This window comes from Sphaeramia orbicularis, chromosome 4 (genome assembly GCF_902148855.1).
Source record: "Sphaeramia orbicularis chromosome 4, fSphaOr1.1, whole genome shotgun sequence".
Lineage (NCBI taxonomy): Eukaryota > Metazoa > Chordata > Actinopteri > Kurtiformes > Apogonidae > Sphaeramia > Sphaeramia orbicularis.
The window spans coordinates 21,360,082-21,377,957 of NC_043960.1; the positions used below are offsets into that span (position 1 = coordinate 21,360,082).

The window sequence follows — 17,876 nt, forward strand, 5'->3', positions numbered from 1 at the left end:
AATGAACCCAGAAACTCAAAACAGAAACCAAATACTGAAGTTTTTGTTCTGAGTTCCATTGTTTTTCTGTGAATCTTGGTCTATGGGGTAGACTGTCCCCCTCTACTGGTCAGCTGTGTCTCTTATATTTGGTATATGGCTGCCATCTTGTGGAGAGTCTCGGTACAGATTTGTATTGTAATATTAAATTTAGACCAGACATATGAATTTTGTTTTAATGCAAAACAGAAGTGACAAATTTTAAAACAAGTCCATAAATACTTAGAAACAGATGTTTATACACAAGCAAATATTCCTTTTGAGAGTCTTTGGTATATATGTGGTTAATATATTATGCAAATCAGCTGGAGTTTTACAATGACTCTCAAGTCAGTGTTTTCTGTTTATTTCATTATTTGTAGGTACTTAGAAGCAGCAGAGACACCAGTTGCAACAGCTTAAGTCAGATGTTTGCCTTGTTCAGCTGTCTGGGACATTTGAAGGAGGAGGTTCTGCAGTGGTCCTCTGATAAGCACAGAGCTGAAACACACCTGACACAAAAAGAAGCAAATTAAGATGAATCAACTCTCATTCTTAACCCGTTAAGACCCAGTAGTACTTTTGAGGCAGTTCCAAAATATTTTTTTCTCTGTATTTAATTTGTCTCAACTGATTGATCACTATTTATTATAATATTATCCTCTGTTTTTTGCAGTTTTTCAGTAAAAATCATGTATTTTCCTATATTTAAATTACTGATCATGTTTTTTGTTCATAAAATCTCAGCAGAAAGTTGAGGGTTATTACATCAGAAAACGAGAAAACTAATGAAAAAGTGACTTTTTCAGTCAAATCTATCATTAACTGAACATAAACCCAGTGTGTCCATCTGCTGTCATTGATCCAACTCCATGGGTTTTACTGGTGAATCAATGTTGTAGTTGTAGAAGATGACAGTGTTTCCACGGTAACTACGGAGCCTCTGAACGTCCAAAAGGGTCATATCTGATGACCATGAAAACATGACAAACTGCATTTTACACTAATTATTTACATGGATGGATAGGATTAGTGGATCAGATGTTATTAAACATTTTAGATCAGTAGATGCTTTTGGTTGCTGATGGCTGTTTGGGTCTTTATGATTTTTGTTGTCAAGAAACACAAGTCAGACTTTGTCACTATCAAAGTTCTTTGTCCTTGTCTATTATCATCTTGGTAACATCAGTAAATTCTTTAATATATTATTTCAAGATTGTTTTTTTTAAATAATATTAGGACAATACAGTTTTGGTCCTTGAGACAGATTTCATGTTCCTTTGCATACTTTTACTCTGGACACTTTCGTCAGCCTGCAGTTTACTCACATTTCCCAAAATTAACTCATGAAGACCCTTTTGTGTCAGATCCCAAATTAATTTTTCTCTATTTCTACCTTTCCTAACTGATTTATCACCAATTTGTTTTATATAATATTATCCTCTGTATTTTGCATTTTTTGGTGTAAATCATGTATTTCCCTATATTAAATTCACTGAGCATGTAGATGTTTATGAAAACTCACAGTAATTTCAAAATTAATTTAATCAAAACAGAGATAAATGAAGAAAAAGTGTCTTTTCCCAATAAAATCTATCATTAACTGAACATAAACCAAGTGTGTCCATCCACTGTCACTGATCCAAATCCATGGGTTTTACTGGTGAATCAATGTTATAGAAGATGATGGTGTTTCTATGGTAACTACGGAGCCTCTGAACTTCCAAATGGGTCATATCTGATGACCATGAAAAGATGAATAACTGTATTTTACACCAATTATTTACATGTATTGATAGGATTTAATGGATCAACAGGTTTTAAACGCTTTAGATCAGTAGATGGTTTGTGTCACCGGTAGCTGGTCTTTATGGGTTAAACTAAAATACAAGATACCTGCTGCGAAAGCCAAGATGATAGCGACCCATCCAATGATGTAGGACCATGAAAACCTCCAGTCCACGAAGCGTTTGCCAAAAAAAGTGACCGTCACTCCAGTGTAAATTGCCAAAGCCAGTAAAGCAAGAAACCCTGATAAAAAAAAGAGGGATTTCAGAAAAAAAACTAAATAGTATACACTAAAATATTTAGCACGTGTCATATTTAGCATCATTCCCATAACGCATTTTACACAGATTTGTAGTATTTACAGGGGTTGGACAAAATAATGGAAACACCTTCACCTCAAGATGATAATGCCCCAATCCATACAGCTAGAATTGTTAAAGAATGGCATGAGGAACATTCTAATGAAGTTGAGCATCACGTATGGCCGGCGCAGTCCCCAGACCTCAACATTATTGAGCATTTATGGTCAGTTTTAGAGATTCAAGTAAGACGTCGATTTCCACCACCATCGTCTGTAAAAGAGTTGGAGGGTATTCTAACTGAAGAATGGCTTAAAATTCCTTTGGAAACAATTCACAAGTTGTATGAATCAATACCTCGGAGAATTGAGGCTGTAATTGCCGCAAAAGGCGGACCTACACCATATTAACTTATATTTTGTTGATTTTTTAAGGTGTTTCCATTATTTTGTCCAACCCCTGTATATTTTTAATGGAAAAAACTATAAACACACAGGTTAACATAGGTGCGTTACCTGACAGGACCAGGGCGATGCCTCCAGTGCGGACCCTTCTGTTCTTGGTGCCGTTAGTGAAAGCGCTCAGGCCCAGAACCACACCAGCAAAGCAGCTGAGCACCGACAGCAACATGAAGGCCCGGGTCGCATCCCAGAAGGCTGTGCACAGAGACGCACATCAGCAAATACTTACATACATGTAATTCTACAGGTATACTAGTTACATCATACTTCACTGTAAATAAATCAGTTAATGATGATATATATGGCTATCAGATGTAAAAAAAAAAAAAAAAGAACTTTGTGGTCATTATCACATAGAATGGTTCATTGTGCACTGTTAGGCTACATATAACACAATATCAGTGTTTTGGTAGAGTATTAGTGTTTGATTCTATCGTTAGGAGTAGAAATAGTCAGAACCTATAAATACCACAATGTAAGAAGCAGAGTGCCTCCTTTATTTGTGTTTTGGTTATAGAATATTACTAAACATATATAATAATATATAAAACATAACTCTAAAGGAGCATTTTAATATTGCAGTTTACCAAAATGGAGCCAAAATTTTAATGGAGATGGGTAGTATCTCATATGGTATGATGTGTTTATGTCATCTATGTTTATTTTAAATATTGTAGAGTAAAAACAAAAACACTGTTTGACTTCTTTATTTTTTTTTTTTAGCAATTGTAAGAGATTGAAATGTGCTAAATTTCATATATTTCAATAAGATGAGTTGGAAAACAAAGGCCAAATATGCTGGTTAGATGATGTTTTCAATGCACATGATAAAGTGTTATTACATACAGTACATATGTCGTAGATTACGTACATTTACACGATAGATTCACTAGAAATATTCTGAAAAGTGAACGTATTGTAATGTGCAGACAGTGTTTTAAAGTAGATCTGGTAGCTCTGAGACACACATTCATTTTCAGTAAAACTCATTCTTTCATTAATTCTCAGAATTTCACATTTTGACCCAAGACTATATCTTGGAAACCACAACCAACCAGCATTTTTGACTTACATTTTTCATTATTAGTGACTCAAACATGGTAAAGTTTCTCTACTTTTATTCTGGAGTATTTTACTTGTAGACCAGTGATACTCTCAGTGAAATGTAATGAAGTAGAGGTTTAAAGTATCAACACAGTACTTGACTTAATGTACTTTCCATCACTGCAGAGCACTTATGTTCATTAACATACTGGGAATTTCCCCCAAAACACCTGATGGGCTACTGGTAATGTTGAGGATGTGTGAGAACAGCAGGTGCTCACCTACAGTGATGGTGTGGGCGTGGCATTTGTGGTTAATGCAGAACCTCCAGAGCCCTTGATTGGCTGAGCTGCCCGAGTAGCGATACTGCATCCAGAAGTCGGTTGCCGTGGAGACGATGAGAAGCACGAGGGCGGCCACCCCGCAGAGTGTGCCTCCTCCTGCTAAAGTGTACAGCATCGTGAAGAAGCTGTGGGGAGCTCTGTCCTGTTAAACATCCAGCAGCTGTTCAGGGGAGAGTGGGCATGAGTGAGGACACGCACGCTGTAAAAACACCAGCAAAACATCAACTGAAATGTCCAAGGCAAAAATCAACAGTTTTAAGCCTTTAACCCCTGATGAGCGTTCTGGATGTATGATTTATTTTGAATATTCAGAACAATTCAACCATTTGCTCAATAGGAATAATTAGAGAACATGCTGATAGAATAAATAAAATATGTCTTTCCATAGACATCTGAGCATGCTCAGTGCATCTCCTGCCGCCTGTGGTATAGGGGGCAAAACACAGCAGTGAGTGAGACTGACTCGATAAAAAATTTGATTTGGGCTTTTTTTGACACCGCTTTCCTTGTGGTTTTTTGCTTTTACTGTGGTTTGCAGTGTTGTGGTGATGTTCCTTTTTTCTTTCTTCTTTTTTTACTGTGTTTTTACAGTTGGTAGGTACATAGGTAGGTAAGGTAGGTACAGTAGATAAGTAGGTACAGTAGATAGATAGATAGATAGATAGATAGATAGATAGATAGATAGATAGATAGATAGATAGATAGATAGATAGATAGATAGATAGATAGATAGATAGATAGATAGATAGATAGATAGAACCCTAACACCAACCCTAACCCTAACTCCAACCCTAACACCAACCGTAACCCTAACTCCAACCCTAACCTCTACCCTAACCCCAACCCTAACCTCAACCCTAGCCCTAACCCCAACCCTAACCTCAACCACAACCCTAACCACAACCCTAACCCCAACCCCAACCCCAACCCTAGCTCTAACCCCAACCCTAACCCCAACCCTAGCCCTAACCCTAACTCTAACCTCAACCGTAACCCCAACCCTAGCCCTAACCCCAACCCTAACTCTAACTCTAACTCTAACCCCAACCCTAACCTCAACCCTAACCCCAACCCTAACACTAACATCAACCCTAACCTCAACCACAACCCTAACCCCAATCCTAACCTCAACCTGCACCCTAACCCCAACCCTAACCTCAACCCGAACCCTAACCTCAACCCTAACTCCAACCCTAACCCTAACCTCAACCCTAACTCTAACTCCAACCCTAACCCTAACCTCAACCCTAACTCTAACCCAACCCTAACTCCAACCCTAACCTCAACCACAACCCTAACCCCAACCCTAGCCCTAACCCTAACCCCAACCCTAACTCTAACCCCAACCCTAACCTCAACCCCAACCCTAACTCTAACCCAACCCTAACCCCAACCCTAGCCCTAACCCCAACCCTAACTCTAACACCAACCCTAACCTCAACCCTAACCCCAACCCTAGCCCTAACCCTAACTCTAACCCCAACCCTAACCACAACCCTAACCTCAACCCCAACCCTAGCCCTAACCCTAACCTCAACCCTAACCCCAACCCTAACTCTAACACCAACCCTAACCTCAACCCAAACCCTAACCCTAAGTCCAACCCTAACCTCAACCACAACCCTAACCCCAACCCTAGCCCTTACCCCAACCCTAACTCTAACCCCAACCCTAACCTCAACCACAACCCTAACCCCAACCCTAGCCCTTACCCTAACCTCAACCCTAACTCTAACCCCAACCCTAACCTCAACCTCAACCCTAACTCTAACCCCAACCCTAACCTCAACCCTAACCCCAACCCCAACCCTAACCCTAACTCCAACCCTAATCCTAACTCCAACCCTAACCTGTACCCTAACCCCAACCCTAACTCTAACCCTAACCTCAACCACAACCCCAACCCTAGCCCTGACCCTTACCCCAACCCTAACCTCAACCCTAACCCCAACCCTAACTCTAACCCTAACTCCAACCCTAACCACAACCCTAACCCTAACTCTAACCCCAACCCTAACCTCAACCCCAACCCTAACCTAAACCCGCATCCTAACCCCAACCCTAACCCTAACCTCAACCCTAACCTCAACCCCAACTCTAACCTCAACCACAACCCCAACCCTAGCCCTAACCCTTACCCTAACCCCAACCCTAACCTCAACCCTAACCCTAACCTCAACCCTAACCCTAACTCTAACCCCAACCCTAACCTCAACCACAACCCTAACCCCAACCCCAACCCTATAACCCCAACCCTAACCGTAACCTCAACCCTAACCCCAACCCTAACTCTAACCCCAACCCTAACCTCAACCCCAACCCTAACTCTAACCCTAACCCCAACCCTAGCCCTAACCCCAACCCTAACTCTAACACCAACCCTAACCTCAACCCTAACCCTAACCCCAACCCTAACCCTAGCTCTAACCCTAACCTCAACCACAACCCTAACCTCTACCCCAACCCTAACCCTAACCCCAGCCCTAACCCTAACCTCAACCCTAACCTCAACCCCAACCTCAACCACAACCCTAACCCTAACCCTAACCTCAACCCTAACTCCAACCCTAACCTCAACCACAACCCTAACCCCAACCCTAAGTCTAACCCCAACCCTAACCTCAACCCCAACCCTAACCCCAACCCTAACCTCAACCCCAACCTTAACTCTAACCCCAACCTCAACCACAACCCTAACCCCAACCCTAGCCCTAACCCTAACCCTAGCCCTAACCCCAACCCTAGCTCTAACTCTAACCCCAACCGTAACTCCAACCCTAATCCCAACCCTAACCCTAACTTTAGCCCTAACCCCAACAAGCATACAGCACAAGAAGACAAAAACAGACAAAACAAAACATGCAGGTAAGTAGTCATGTTGACATTAAGGTTAGTATATACTCTAAACTTCCTGTACAATACTGTAGATAAAACACTTCTTATTTAAAAATCTGTAGGAAAAGAATCCCAAAACAAAAGCTACTGGGCCAAAATTCAAATACTTGTTGTTCGGTGTATTCCAGCTCACAGTTCATGTTATTTAGTAAAAACCTGTGAAATTTCAGTTCCTCTCTTTGTCTTTTTCTGGAATTCCACCCTGTTTTGACCCTAAAACACAAAGTAAAGCAAAACCACTGAAGAAAAAGAACACAAGAACACGCTCACAGCAGCATTTATGACACAGCAGCACATTTACCTGAAATAATGTCTCAGGGGTTAAAGGGTTAACTTAACTTTTGTAGTTCTCCGAATTAGTTAAGCTTTAGGTCAATCAGTGCTACAAATACCAAGCACAAAAAACTGAAAAACCACTGTACACTGTGTTCACTCGAGGTTAAGTTTTCACGACAGTTCCATTGCATCGAGTTGGAAAGATCGCTTATTGTTATTTGTCAAGGTTATAACAGGTCGGAGTTCACATTATAATACAGTGAGCGAAGGCGTTTGATGGAAGATGCTCATTTTGGTTGTGTTTTGGCGAGTCGCGTCCACTAAAATTTAAACACAATTCTCACATTTTATAGTTTTAAATACTCCAGAACCAGAGACTAACACTGGGGGGAAAAAAATCCTTAGTTTTTTTTTTTTTTTTTTTTTTTTTTTAAAGCATCTTTAGATTAAATGTAGCTAATTCTAGTTATATGTTACAGTTTGTTTCCCACACTAGATAAGAAAGTCATTATTCTTTATAATTCTGTCTGATTGGTTGGAGCCAGCAAAGCTTCAATCCAAAACAAATGTAAAACAATAAGATTGCCTATCAAGCAGTCCAGAGCTATTGTTCACCACTAATTCCCCTCCATGCAAAACCAACTAATCTTCCAATACTGAACAACTGAACTGTCAGCACTGTTGCCCTCAGTCAGTCAAGCAGCAGATGCATAATTTCATATCCTGATTGCAGAACTGAACTCCAATGTCCTCACTTCTAAACTCCAGCAGGACATTGAACTTAAGCCATAAACATCATTCCCAAATGCGCTTGACTCAGTTATCATTTTTGCCAAGCAACACAAACAACCATGGCAGACCTTGACCTAATTTGTATGCTGTACAGATATTTTCCCCCTAGAGAAATTAACAAAGATATTCAAACTTCCTCTTTGGATCCTTCAGCGTTTCCCAAAACTGGATTCTTGGCTGATGTCTTGTCTTTAGAATCTCAAAGAAAACAGTATCTTCCCGGCAGGGCAGTGACCACGGGTTCTGTGTAAGTCCAAGTTTTATTTGGCGATACCTCTGGGTTGGTTGCTGTCTCTCCAGGGTTGCTGTCTCTCTCAGTGTTGCGTATCCTTTTTAAGCCCCGTACCCCTGGCTCTCATTGTCCATCTCACAAAAGAGGGAATGATCGAGCGCAACATGTGAGTGATGCTAAATCCCCATCACTCCCTTCTCTGCCATTACCTTCATCCCACTGTCACTGCTCTTTCGCTCCAAACTTTTGCACATGATCTATCTTTTTGCACCCTGCATGACCTCTCATTCCACTTTATTACACCCAACTCTGAAGGAGAGGCAAGTGGTATTGTTTTTGGTTCAGTTTGTTTGTTTGTTTGTTTGCTTGTTAACATTCTAGCAGCAAAACCATTGGTTGAATTCATACCAGATTTGGTTTATACATTGCCAGTGACCCAGAATAGATGTCATTACCTCCGCCAGGAGGTATTGTGATCACTTTGCTTTGTGTGTTTGCGTGTTTGTTTGTTAGCAACATAACTCAAAAAGTTATGGACGGATTTTCATGAAAATTTCAGGAAATGTTGGTACTGGCACAAGGAACAAATTATTAAATTTTGGTGGTGATGGGGGGGCGGACAGATCTGTCTTGGCGGAGGTCTGCGTTCTCTGAGTGCTTTTCTAGTCTAGTTTATTATTATTATTTATAAAAAAAATTACAGAGAAATGTTTTGTGATATATCATTAAATCCTGTTCTGATCAAATAAAAATTCGTTTTGTATTTGTGCATATTTCTGGTATAATTACATTTTTCCAGGAAATATTCTCTTAGAAGAAGAAACAAAACAAAAAAAATATTGCCTTGTTAACAGTACCGTGATATATCGTATCGTGGTCCTAGTATTGTGATTTGTATTGTATTGTAAGATTCTTGCCAATACACACCCCTAATAATAATAATAAGATAAGAGGAATTTTGATTCTACCATCACTATGTACGTGTTCAGAAAGAAATCTGATAATGGACTGGAGAGTCTAAACCAGGGTTTTAATTATCACATTTCTTTAGTGCATGTCATGTCCCAGTTATCAGATTTTTATGGTCATGTAAACAGGCTCTGTGATGGTATTCTGTGTATTCATTTTTTTAGTTTAACACTTGGAAAACCTGCACTTTAACATTTTCTACATCTGCCTTAGAAGAAGAACAAGTCTGACTGAAGTGGCAAAACAACAGGAAGGAAGCTTTAAAAAAAAAAAACAAAAACATCAAAATGTGCATTTATTCACAGATGATGAGCAGCACCGTGACATTAAGAACCAAGAACTAACAAGAATGAAAATAGTTCAAACTTCAACAGAACTCACCTCATGAAATAAGTCAACGTTCACCCCTCCACAGTCCACAATCATCTGCTCACGTAGCGTCGTCCATCGGCAGAACCTCCACATCTGAAAGAAACTATTGGAAAAGATGTTGACAAAAATGTCTGACACTTCTCCCACTTTTAGAAACACGCAACTTCATCAAACTAAATATTTACATACAATTATAATAAACACAAACACAACTAGAGGTCTATCTACTCAACCATAGATGCACAAAAACAACATTTACCATTTACCATCTGAAAAATGCACTTCTTTGAGAAAACTGGAAAAAAAAAAATCTACACATTTTTTTGCAGGATGGTATTTGGTAGCAAAACCCAGTAACTAATATACTGTTCCTGAACTATTTTACTTTTTGCAAATAGCATTCTGCAAGAAAACAACAAGATATTCTACATAAAATACAAAATTAAAATAAAACAGAAAAAGGCAATTTTTCAGATAGGACTCTTTGGCCATCGATATTTGGAATATTCAATGTATAAAAAGCAAAACTTAACAGTTTATATTTATGTTATTTTAAACAAAAATGTTGATTTATGCAGATGGTCAAAGAATAGAATAGAATAGAACATATCTTTGTCATCACTGTTATAGGAACAATGAAAATCAGTTTAGCAGCAAACACTTAAAATGGAAAAAGACTGAATAAAAAAAAAAATCACACAAATGATACTGAAATATATTGAAAAATATCGACAATATACAAAAATTACTACAAGAAATACTAAAATATACAAAAAGCCAACTCTATACTACAGATAAGAGAAATATATACACAACAAATAAGGATATATATACAAAAGTAATAAAGGATATGTACAGGTCAAATTTAAAACAACGCAACCAAACAAATATTGTTCGGACTTGTTTCAAATTAAAATGTTTTTTCCCCACAAATTCAGGTTAGTTCAAATAGTGAGTAAACACTGAACTTTTCTTGTTAACAGTTAGCAAAGAGAATAATACTCATTTTCTTTTGATGTTGAACGTGGTTAAACCAAGAGCAAAAAAGTCGATGTGTCCAAAACATCAGTGGTTTTGGACAGATCCAAACCAGTGACGTCCACTGGTTTGACATAGGGCCCTCACATATACTCCACCTGACACTGGACCTTAGTTGGACACTGAGGGGAAATACAAAAGCCGAATGAAAATCCACACAAGCAGTTGGTGATCATATCAACATAGGAAGGTATTTAACCCTTTCATGCATGAATTATGGTTACCGAAATACAGATTTTTTTTTTTCCTGAATGTTTTATTCCTCTGTAGGCATAAAAAAAACAAAAAAAAAAAACAATGTGATTGAAATTTCTTTATGAAACTATTTTTCATGGAGTTACAAAATGTCCCCTCAGCTGGACACCATACATTTAATTTTTTGAAGCAAAAGAAACATGTATTTACTGACATACTGTGTGAAAACTATGAAATAAAATTATTCTGATGTTTCCTCACATTTTAACATACTATAATACTAGTTATTACTCAATCAGATAATATGCAACAAAAAAACTTTTTGTTTTAAAAGAAATTTAAATTACAGTCTAATAACAATTAGCAATTGATTTAGACTCAAATATGTTACTGCAGATCAGGTTTAGCAAGAACAGGAACAATAATGGTATGAATTGTAATGTATGGGGTGTTGCATAAGTGTCCACTGTGTTGGTTGATATGCAAGTAAAACAACAAAATCCATGAATATACAATAGAATAGCTGTAGAATAACTGTCCACTGTAGTGACCACTATGCATGAAAGGGTTAATAAAACTAATAAAGTATGTTGAGAGGATTTAACTGGTTCCAAGTAATAAAATGAATGAGTTTCTAAAGCACTTTATTGTGAGTGGCACTGGAGGCAAGGTGGGTCATTTATTTTGCCCAAGGACATAACGGACTGACTAGGACGGAGCGGGATTCGAAGCGCCAACCCTTCTATTACTTAGCAACCCGCTCTACCACCTGAGCCCTAGCCGCCTGCTAGCTACAATTATGCTAATGCTAAGAGCTAAGCTAACAGCTATGGTATTGCTAGTCACCTTGAAAGTTGTAGATTGTAGATAGTTGTAGTTGAACTCCTTTTTGACACTTGCCAGCGGCTGCAGGTGAAAAGTGCTGGACAATCCTGTGGACGTGACTGATGTGAATGTAAACAGCGGGTGAAATATGCCATGTTTCGCAATGAACATGGAGCCAATGCAGCAAAGCAGAAATAGCCGAGTGTTCAATCAACACAGGAAAGTGAAGCGGAAGTTACATTGTTTGCATGCGCAATTGCGGTGACGTAGACGTTGTGGGAAAAAAATCCCAAAAAGGCCCAAAAAAGTATTATTCGTGAGTTAAATGAGGCAAACTTCTGTAATTTATCGTTTGTAATATCCGACTCATCCTATAAGAATTCTGTTGAGTGCTTTTCAATTACTTTAGCGTCCGTGCTAATGCTAGCATGCTAATTTAGCCGCTATGCTATCCGATGGTTATTTCCATTCATTATCAGGAGAGCAGAGGTTGGTGTTTGTTTAATATGAGCATTTTACTATGTTTGTAAATTTATTTATTTTTGATCAAGATCTTTGTTATTGAAGTTTTCTCAATATAATACAAGTGCAGTTCTGAATGGTCATTAAAGAAATCTTAAGTAAGCATGGGTGTAAATTACACGCAGCTAGCACCATAGAAAAAAAAATAATAAAGTAAACAACAAACTGTACATTAATTAATCCCTCCTCAGTCATTGCCAGTGCACGAGAAATAATAAAGGATCACTATCACGACAGAAACCTGCGCTATGAGTAAGTACGGAGTAAGCAGCATTGTTAAGTTGCACCTAAAAGTCAAGCATTTACAGCAGGGGTGTCAACTCATTTAGTTCAGGGGCACACGTTCAGGCCCAATTCGAGCTCCAAGCGGGCCAAAACCATTCAAATGATAGCATAAAAACCTATAAATAATGGCAACTCAAAGTTTTTCTCTTCATTTTAGTGCAATAAAAAACATTTTTAAATGAAAATATTTACATTTGCAAACTATCTTTTCACAAAAAAGAAGGGAATAAGCAGAAAAAATTCAACTTCATGAGAAAAATAAGCAAAATTTTAACAATATTATGCCTCATCTTATCACTTGTACATGTGTGTTACACACAATGTTACACAAACATAATGTTGAAATTTTGAAGGTTGGAATGTGTAGCTAAAATAAGAATGTCTACATATTATGTGTCAACTTATTGACACAACTTACAAATCTGATCTACAAATCCACAAAACGTTTAGTAACAGACAGAATATTGTTAAAATTGTACTTAATTTTCAGGTTGTTCACAGGTTATTAGACTATTATTTTTACTTTAGATCACATTGAGCTAAAACCAGTTCAACACCCTTGACTGTTAGTATCTTCAGTGTCATTTTTGCACTCCATAAAATCATGCCGTGGGCTGGATTGGAACCTCTGGAGGGTCGGTTTTGGCCTCGGTTTTGTTTGACACCTGTGATTTACAGGGTCTGGAATGTTTTTAGGAAGGGACCCCACACTTTCTGGAATTTCCCATTGATTGCTGAAGTGAGTATCTAATTTCTCTCAGTCTTAAGCAGGACATAATGCTTCTAACCACTGTGCATGAGTGGGAGGGAAAGCGTTCCTCCACCTAAACAGGATTGCTCGTCGAGCCAGAAGGGCAGCAAAGGATAAAGTGTGTTGTTTTTCTGTAGGTAGCTGAACTTCACCTTCACCTTAAATTTGAGAACTGCCACAAAAGTAACACTGAGTCTTTATGGGTTCATAAATGACAGTGGTTGAGGGCTTTTGATTTTATGTTCACTTTATGATGTCTGCTGAAAAAGTCACTTTTTAGTTGGGTTTTTTTATTTGATATAATACCCTTTACCTTCAGATCAACTGAAACACTCAGTTTATTTAAATCCAGGTTCAAGACCCACCTGTCCTCAGCTGCAATTGAATAGAGCTTTTATTCATCAGTTCAGATCTGCACTGTCTTTTAAGCGTAAAGTTTTTAGCTGTTTTTATCTCTTTATCTGTTTTTTTCTTTACTTTTTTCTGTATTTTTTCCCCTCATACCTATACTTTTTATTGCTTCCCTGCTGTAACGTTTTTAATGTTTTCTGTAAAGCACTTTGAATTGTCTTGCACATATGAAATGTGCTATATAAATAAACCTGCCTTGCCTTACCTTAAAATGACTGAGCTTTAATCAACATCTACATGATCAGTGAATCAAGAATCGGAAAATACATGATTTACACTGGCAAAACTTAAAATAATGAGGATAACAATACAATAAATGGTGATACATCACTTAAGAAAGGTTAAATATAGAGAAAAAAAAAAATTGGCAACTGCCACCAAAGTAGCACTGGGTCATTATGGGTTAAATCATAGTACGACTAAAACCTAACGAATCTAAACATTAAAGTGAATAATGTTACACAATAATGAAACACACTGTAGAAGAGTTTGATGGCACTTTTTGATGTTTATTCCACAGAACAGCTCTAATGTGGTACTTCAAATGAGATGACAGCGTGTGGTAACAGACAGCCACTATTTCAGCACTGTAAAAGTCCTCCTCCATTAAACCTTTGGCTGTTGCATCGTTACACATTCAATCCAAACCATTCCAGTGTGAACTACAAAAACTTTACATTGTGAGCTTAGAGTGTGAACAAAAGAAAACATTTAATGTGTCTTAAGAGTAATGCAGTCGCACACTTCATCTTTCAATGGAAACTTATGTTAAAGTTGACAGCCGTTTTGCTTTCTCTAAAGTGCATCGTTAACATTGTCTCTTTTGATTGCTTTGATTTTAAAGTACTGACATTCTTAGATGCAAAAGTTCCATTAGTTTACTTAATCTCTCTAAAGTTTCCCACCAACCTTTATCCTGTATTTTTTGCTTTTGCTTATGGATGCGCAGCTATATGCAATCATCACCTGAATTCCAGTGTGTTGACAAGAGCATCTTAGTGATAAAGCTCTTAAAATAATCTTCCTTTAGTCAATTAATGTAGAGTAAACTTGTGCTTCTAATATGTTCTTCTTCTGCAATAACCCAAAACCTGTTTGCTGAAGTCAACAAGCAGTGAATTTACACCATTGTGTGTGCTTACAGTGAAACGGTACTAACATTTTAGAGCAAAAATATCAAATTAACGTATCAGTCATTATTCTAAAGCCAAACTCTGCTGCATTCCAGTTTAGGTTTCCTTCAAACACACAGTGAACTCAATATGTTTATGACACATTTTGTAATGGCTTCGATTACATACATGAATCTATTCTCACAAGTATTAAGCGCTGATTATTTTGGCCTTTGCAAGAATCCCATCCCATTTCAATAAGATCAACCTAAGGAAGAATAAATGAAAAGTGACTGGTAATTTTCTGCATAATAGTGATTATAAGAATATACAGTCGCGGAAAAAATTATTAGACCATAAAAAGTCATCAAAAACAATGGTTATGCAATCAAGTACTAACTCCTGTGTGTATCATGTGACTAAAACAGACAGGAAAGAAAACATGGAATGTCTAAAAGCACTGTTTTTGTCAGTACAATGCCATAGATATTGATGTGAGAACTTAAGGGATTTTGGTTATAATCAAGAAAACATGGAAAATGGTTAGATATCAGCCCTGAAATTCAACTCCTATGAGCTATTTTTGTTGTTATCATTATATTCGTCCAAACAAATGTACCTTTAGTTGTACCAGGCATTAAAATGAACAAGAAATTGAAGAAAACAAGAGGTGGTCTAATAATTATTTCTGCGACTGGCTGATGATACCGTGTAATACACAGATAAAAGTGCTAAAATAAATACATCTATAAATTGCTAATGTTATAAAAAAGGCACATTATGATAGGCATAACTTAACATGGCTTTCCTCCACAAAATAAAGAGTCCAGGTCAGAGCTTTCTTTTCAATCAAACCTAATCAGTATAAATGCATATTAATGAGTTGTTTCGTTAAAAGCATGATATGTTATGTTCCATTAAAACACTATTTTATTTGTTCTCTCCCGAATGCTGACTAAAATTTGTAGATCAGGATTGTGGGAGCAGAACTAAACTAACTTGAAAGTGTGCTTGCAAGGAACTTACTAAAGCCTTTCCTTATCGATCATTGCTACTTCTCAACTGTTTTTACATGTTTGCAGGCCCTAAACGGTTCCTTTTTAAGCTCTATTTACAAAGCCAGAAGCAGAAAGTTACTCAGAGAACAAATCTCGAATAATAATTTAACGTCACATGAATTCTGTGTAGAAATATTAAGCACTAAAACATCCTTGTTTTCCGAAAATGTTCCTGTGACTTTGCTTGAATTTACTTTAATAATGCTCAAACTGCAAACATGATTTTTTAATTGCCATGTTCATTTGTGCACACACACACACACACACACACACACACACACACACACACACCGTCGCGTAAGTACATAGACATGTACATTAGTCTGCAAAAACCACACACACACACGCCCACACACACACATAATCCTTTTAACTGGTGAATTTCTAACCACCTGAACAAGTTCATGACACAGTTTATACACAAATAAAGTACATATAACTAAAGAGAAACAGAGTTATATGTAAACAGAGAAGTACATACACTTTACTCTGCTCGCACACACTGTATGTATACATAAAAATACAGGGTGGGGAAGCAAAATTTACAATATTTTGAGGCAGGGATTGAAAGACAGTGTATGACCAATTAGTTTATTGAAAGTCATGAGAATTTATTTGCCACAAGAAAACTGACATAATAGAAAATGTTTTTATTCTATGTGTCCTCCTTCTTTCTCAATAACTGCCTTCACACGCTTCCTGAAACTTGCTCAAGTGTTCCTCAAATATTCGAGTGACAACTTCTCCCATTCTTCTTTAATAGTATCTTCCAGACTTTCTCGTAATAGTTTTGCTCATAGTCATTCTCTTCTTTACATTATAAACAGTCTTTATGGACACTCCAACTATTTTTGAAATCTCCTTTGGTGTGACGAGTGCATTCAGCAAATCACACACTCTTTGACGTTTGCTTTCCTGATTACTCATATGGGCAAAAGTTTCTGAAAAGGTATGGATAATAGTGTTAGGTATGATTATGATATCAATATATGTTTGGTTTCAAAACAATTGACGTAGTGCCTGCTGAGAAAAAACAACTAAATGTTCATTGTAAATTTTGCTTCCCCACCCTGTATAAGTCATCACATACACACCCACAGCAGCTACACACCCCCTCCATGCTGGGGTGTTTGTAGACACTGTGCCCTTGTGCTTCCTGCTGCTGTGAACCAGTCTTGGTCTGGTCTAGTAGAAAGCTCAGGGGCCCGGTGCCCAGAGGACCACAGTTCGATCCGCGGAGGAGGAGAGGAAGGTCCGGTCGTGTGGATGCCACCTACACTGGATCACCTTATCCCAGTGTTCACCTGCCAACGTCTGGGGAAGCGGCTTGGTTAGGTCACCTGGGTCAGAAAAAAGAAGCAATGAAATAAGATAAGATAAACTGGCGACATGTCAAAGGTGTACCCCGCCTTCGCCCATAAGTAGCTGGGATAGGCTTCAGTGACCCCCGTGACCCTTGTGAGGATAAAGTGGGTTCAGATAATGAATGAATGAAGATAAGATAAGCCTTTATTAGTCCCACAAATTCCAGGTTTACAGCAGCAAAGTACAAAAGCAAACAAGAACAAAAGAAGTTCAAAATCAAAATAAAGAAAGCTGAAAACTATTTACAGCTGTACACATGCTGATCATGCCACAGGTTGGATAGGGATACGGCTTTTTGCATGGTTTATTGCACGGAATTATTTAGAGCAGTTTCTGTTGTGGAGCCTGACAGCTGCAGGAAGGAAAGAAAGATCTGCGAAATTAAATAGGCAACAAAGAACAAGATGAAAGACCTTAAAGGGGTCGCATGCAATACTGATATTCCAAATTATCAATGAATTAACGCAGTGATTCCCAACGTTTTTTGGCTCGTGACCTCATTTTAACATCCCAAATTTCTGGCGACCCCAGACATTCAAAACGGACACTTTTTTTTCTTTTTTTGCTAAAATTAATTTGTTTTTGATCATGTAATACTTTGCTATACTATGTCACAGGTAAACCTTAATTTTAGTCGACATTCAGTCTATATAATGTATATTATTCTGGACGGAGGCAGAAAAGCCAGGTGTAGATTACTGCACAAAGTGAGAATTTTATTTTCCTTGGTCAGGATATGTACAATTAGTCCAGCTTGTATTTACAAGGCTGACAATTAATACTGAACAAACAATAACTCAAACTATGAATTATGAAAGAGCTGC

At 37.8% G+C, this 17,876-nt stretch overlaps 2 protein-coding genes across 2 annotated transcripts in view; both read right to left on the reverse strand.

Annotated features, from left to right (window-relative positions):
• Positions 1–406: 406 nt before the first annotated feature.
• lim2.2 (lens intrinsic membrane protein 2.2) lies at positions 407–16,826 on the reverse strand. Its single transcript, XM_030133240.1, has 5 exons — positions 16,782–16,826; positions 3,892–4,114; positions 2,621–2,761; positions 1,915–2,049; positions 407–530 (listed from the first exon to the last, which is right to left on the reverse strand). The coding sequence occupies exons 2-5, from the start codon at positions 4,067–4,069 to the stop codon at positions 460–462; spliced, it is 525 nt and encodes a 174-aa protein (XP_029989100.1). The 5' UTR covers positions 4,070–4,114; positions 16,782–16,826; the 3' UTR covers positions 407–459.
• The window catches only part of LOC115418693 (WD repeat-containing protein 47-like), a 35,289-nt gene continuing 34,180 nt past the window's right edge, over positions 16,768–17,876 (reverse strand). The window contains 1 exon segment of the mRNA XM_030133242.1: positions 16,768–17,027. Coding sequence (XP_029989102.1) covers positions 16,885–17,027 — 143 coding nt within the window. The 3' untranslated portion in view covers positions 16,768–16,884.

Excerpts from the sequence above, each read along its gene's own strand:
- lim2.2 (XM_030133240.1), bottom strand. The coding sequence starts at position 4,069 with ATGCTGTACACTTTAGCAGGAGGAGGCACACTCTGCGGGGTGGCCGCC. Across the intron at positions 2,050-2,620 it reads CATCGCCCTGGTCCTGTCAG|GGTTTCTTGCTTTACTGGCT; the intron begins GTAACGCACCTA and ends TTTTTTTATCAG. Across the intron at positions 531-1,914 it reads CATCTTGGCTTTCGCAGCAG|GTGTGTTTCAGCTCTGTGCT; the intron begins GTATCTTGTATT and ends TTTTTGTGTCAG.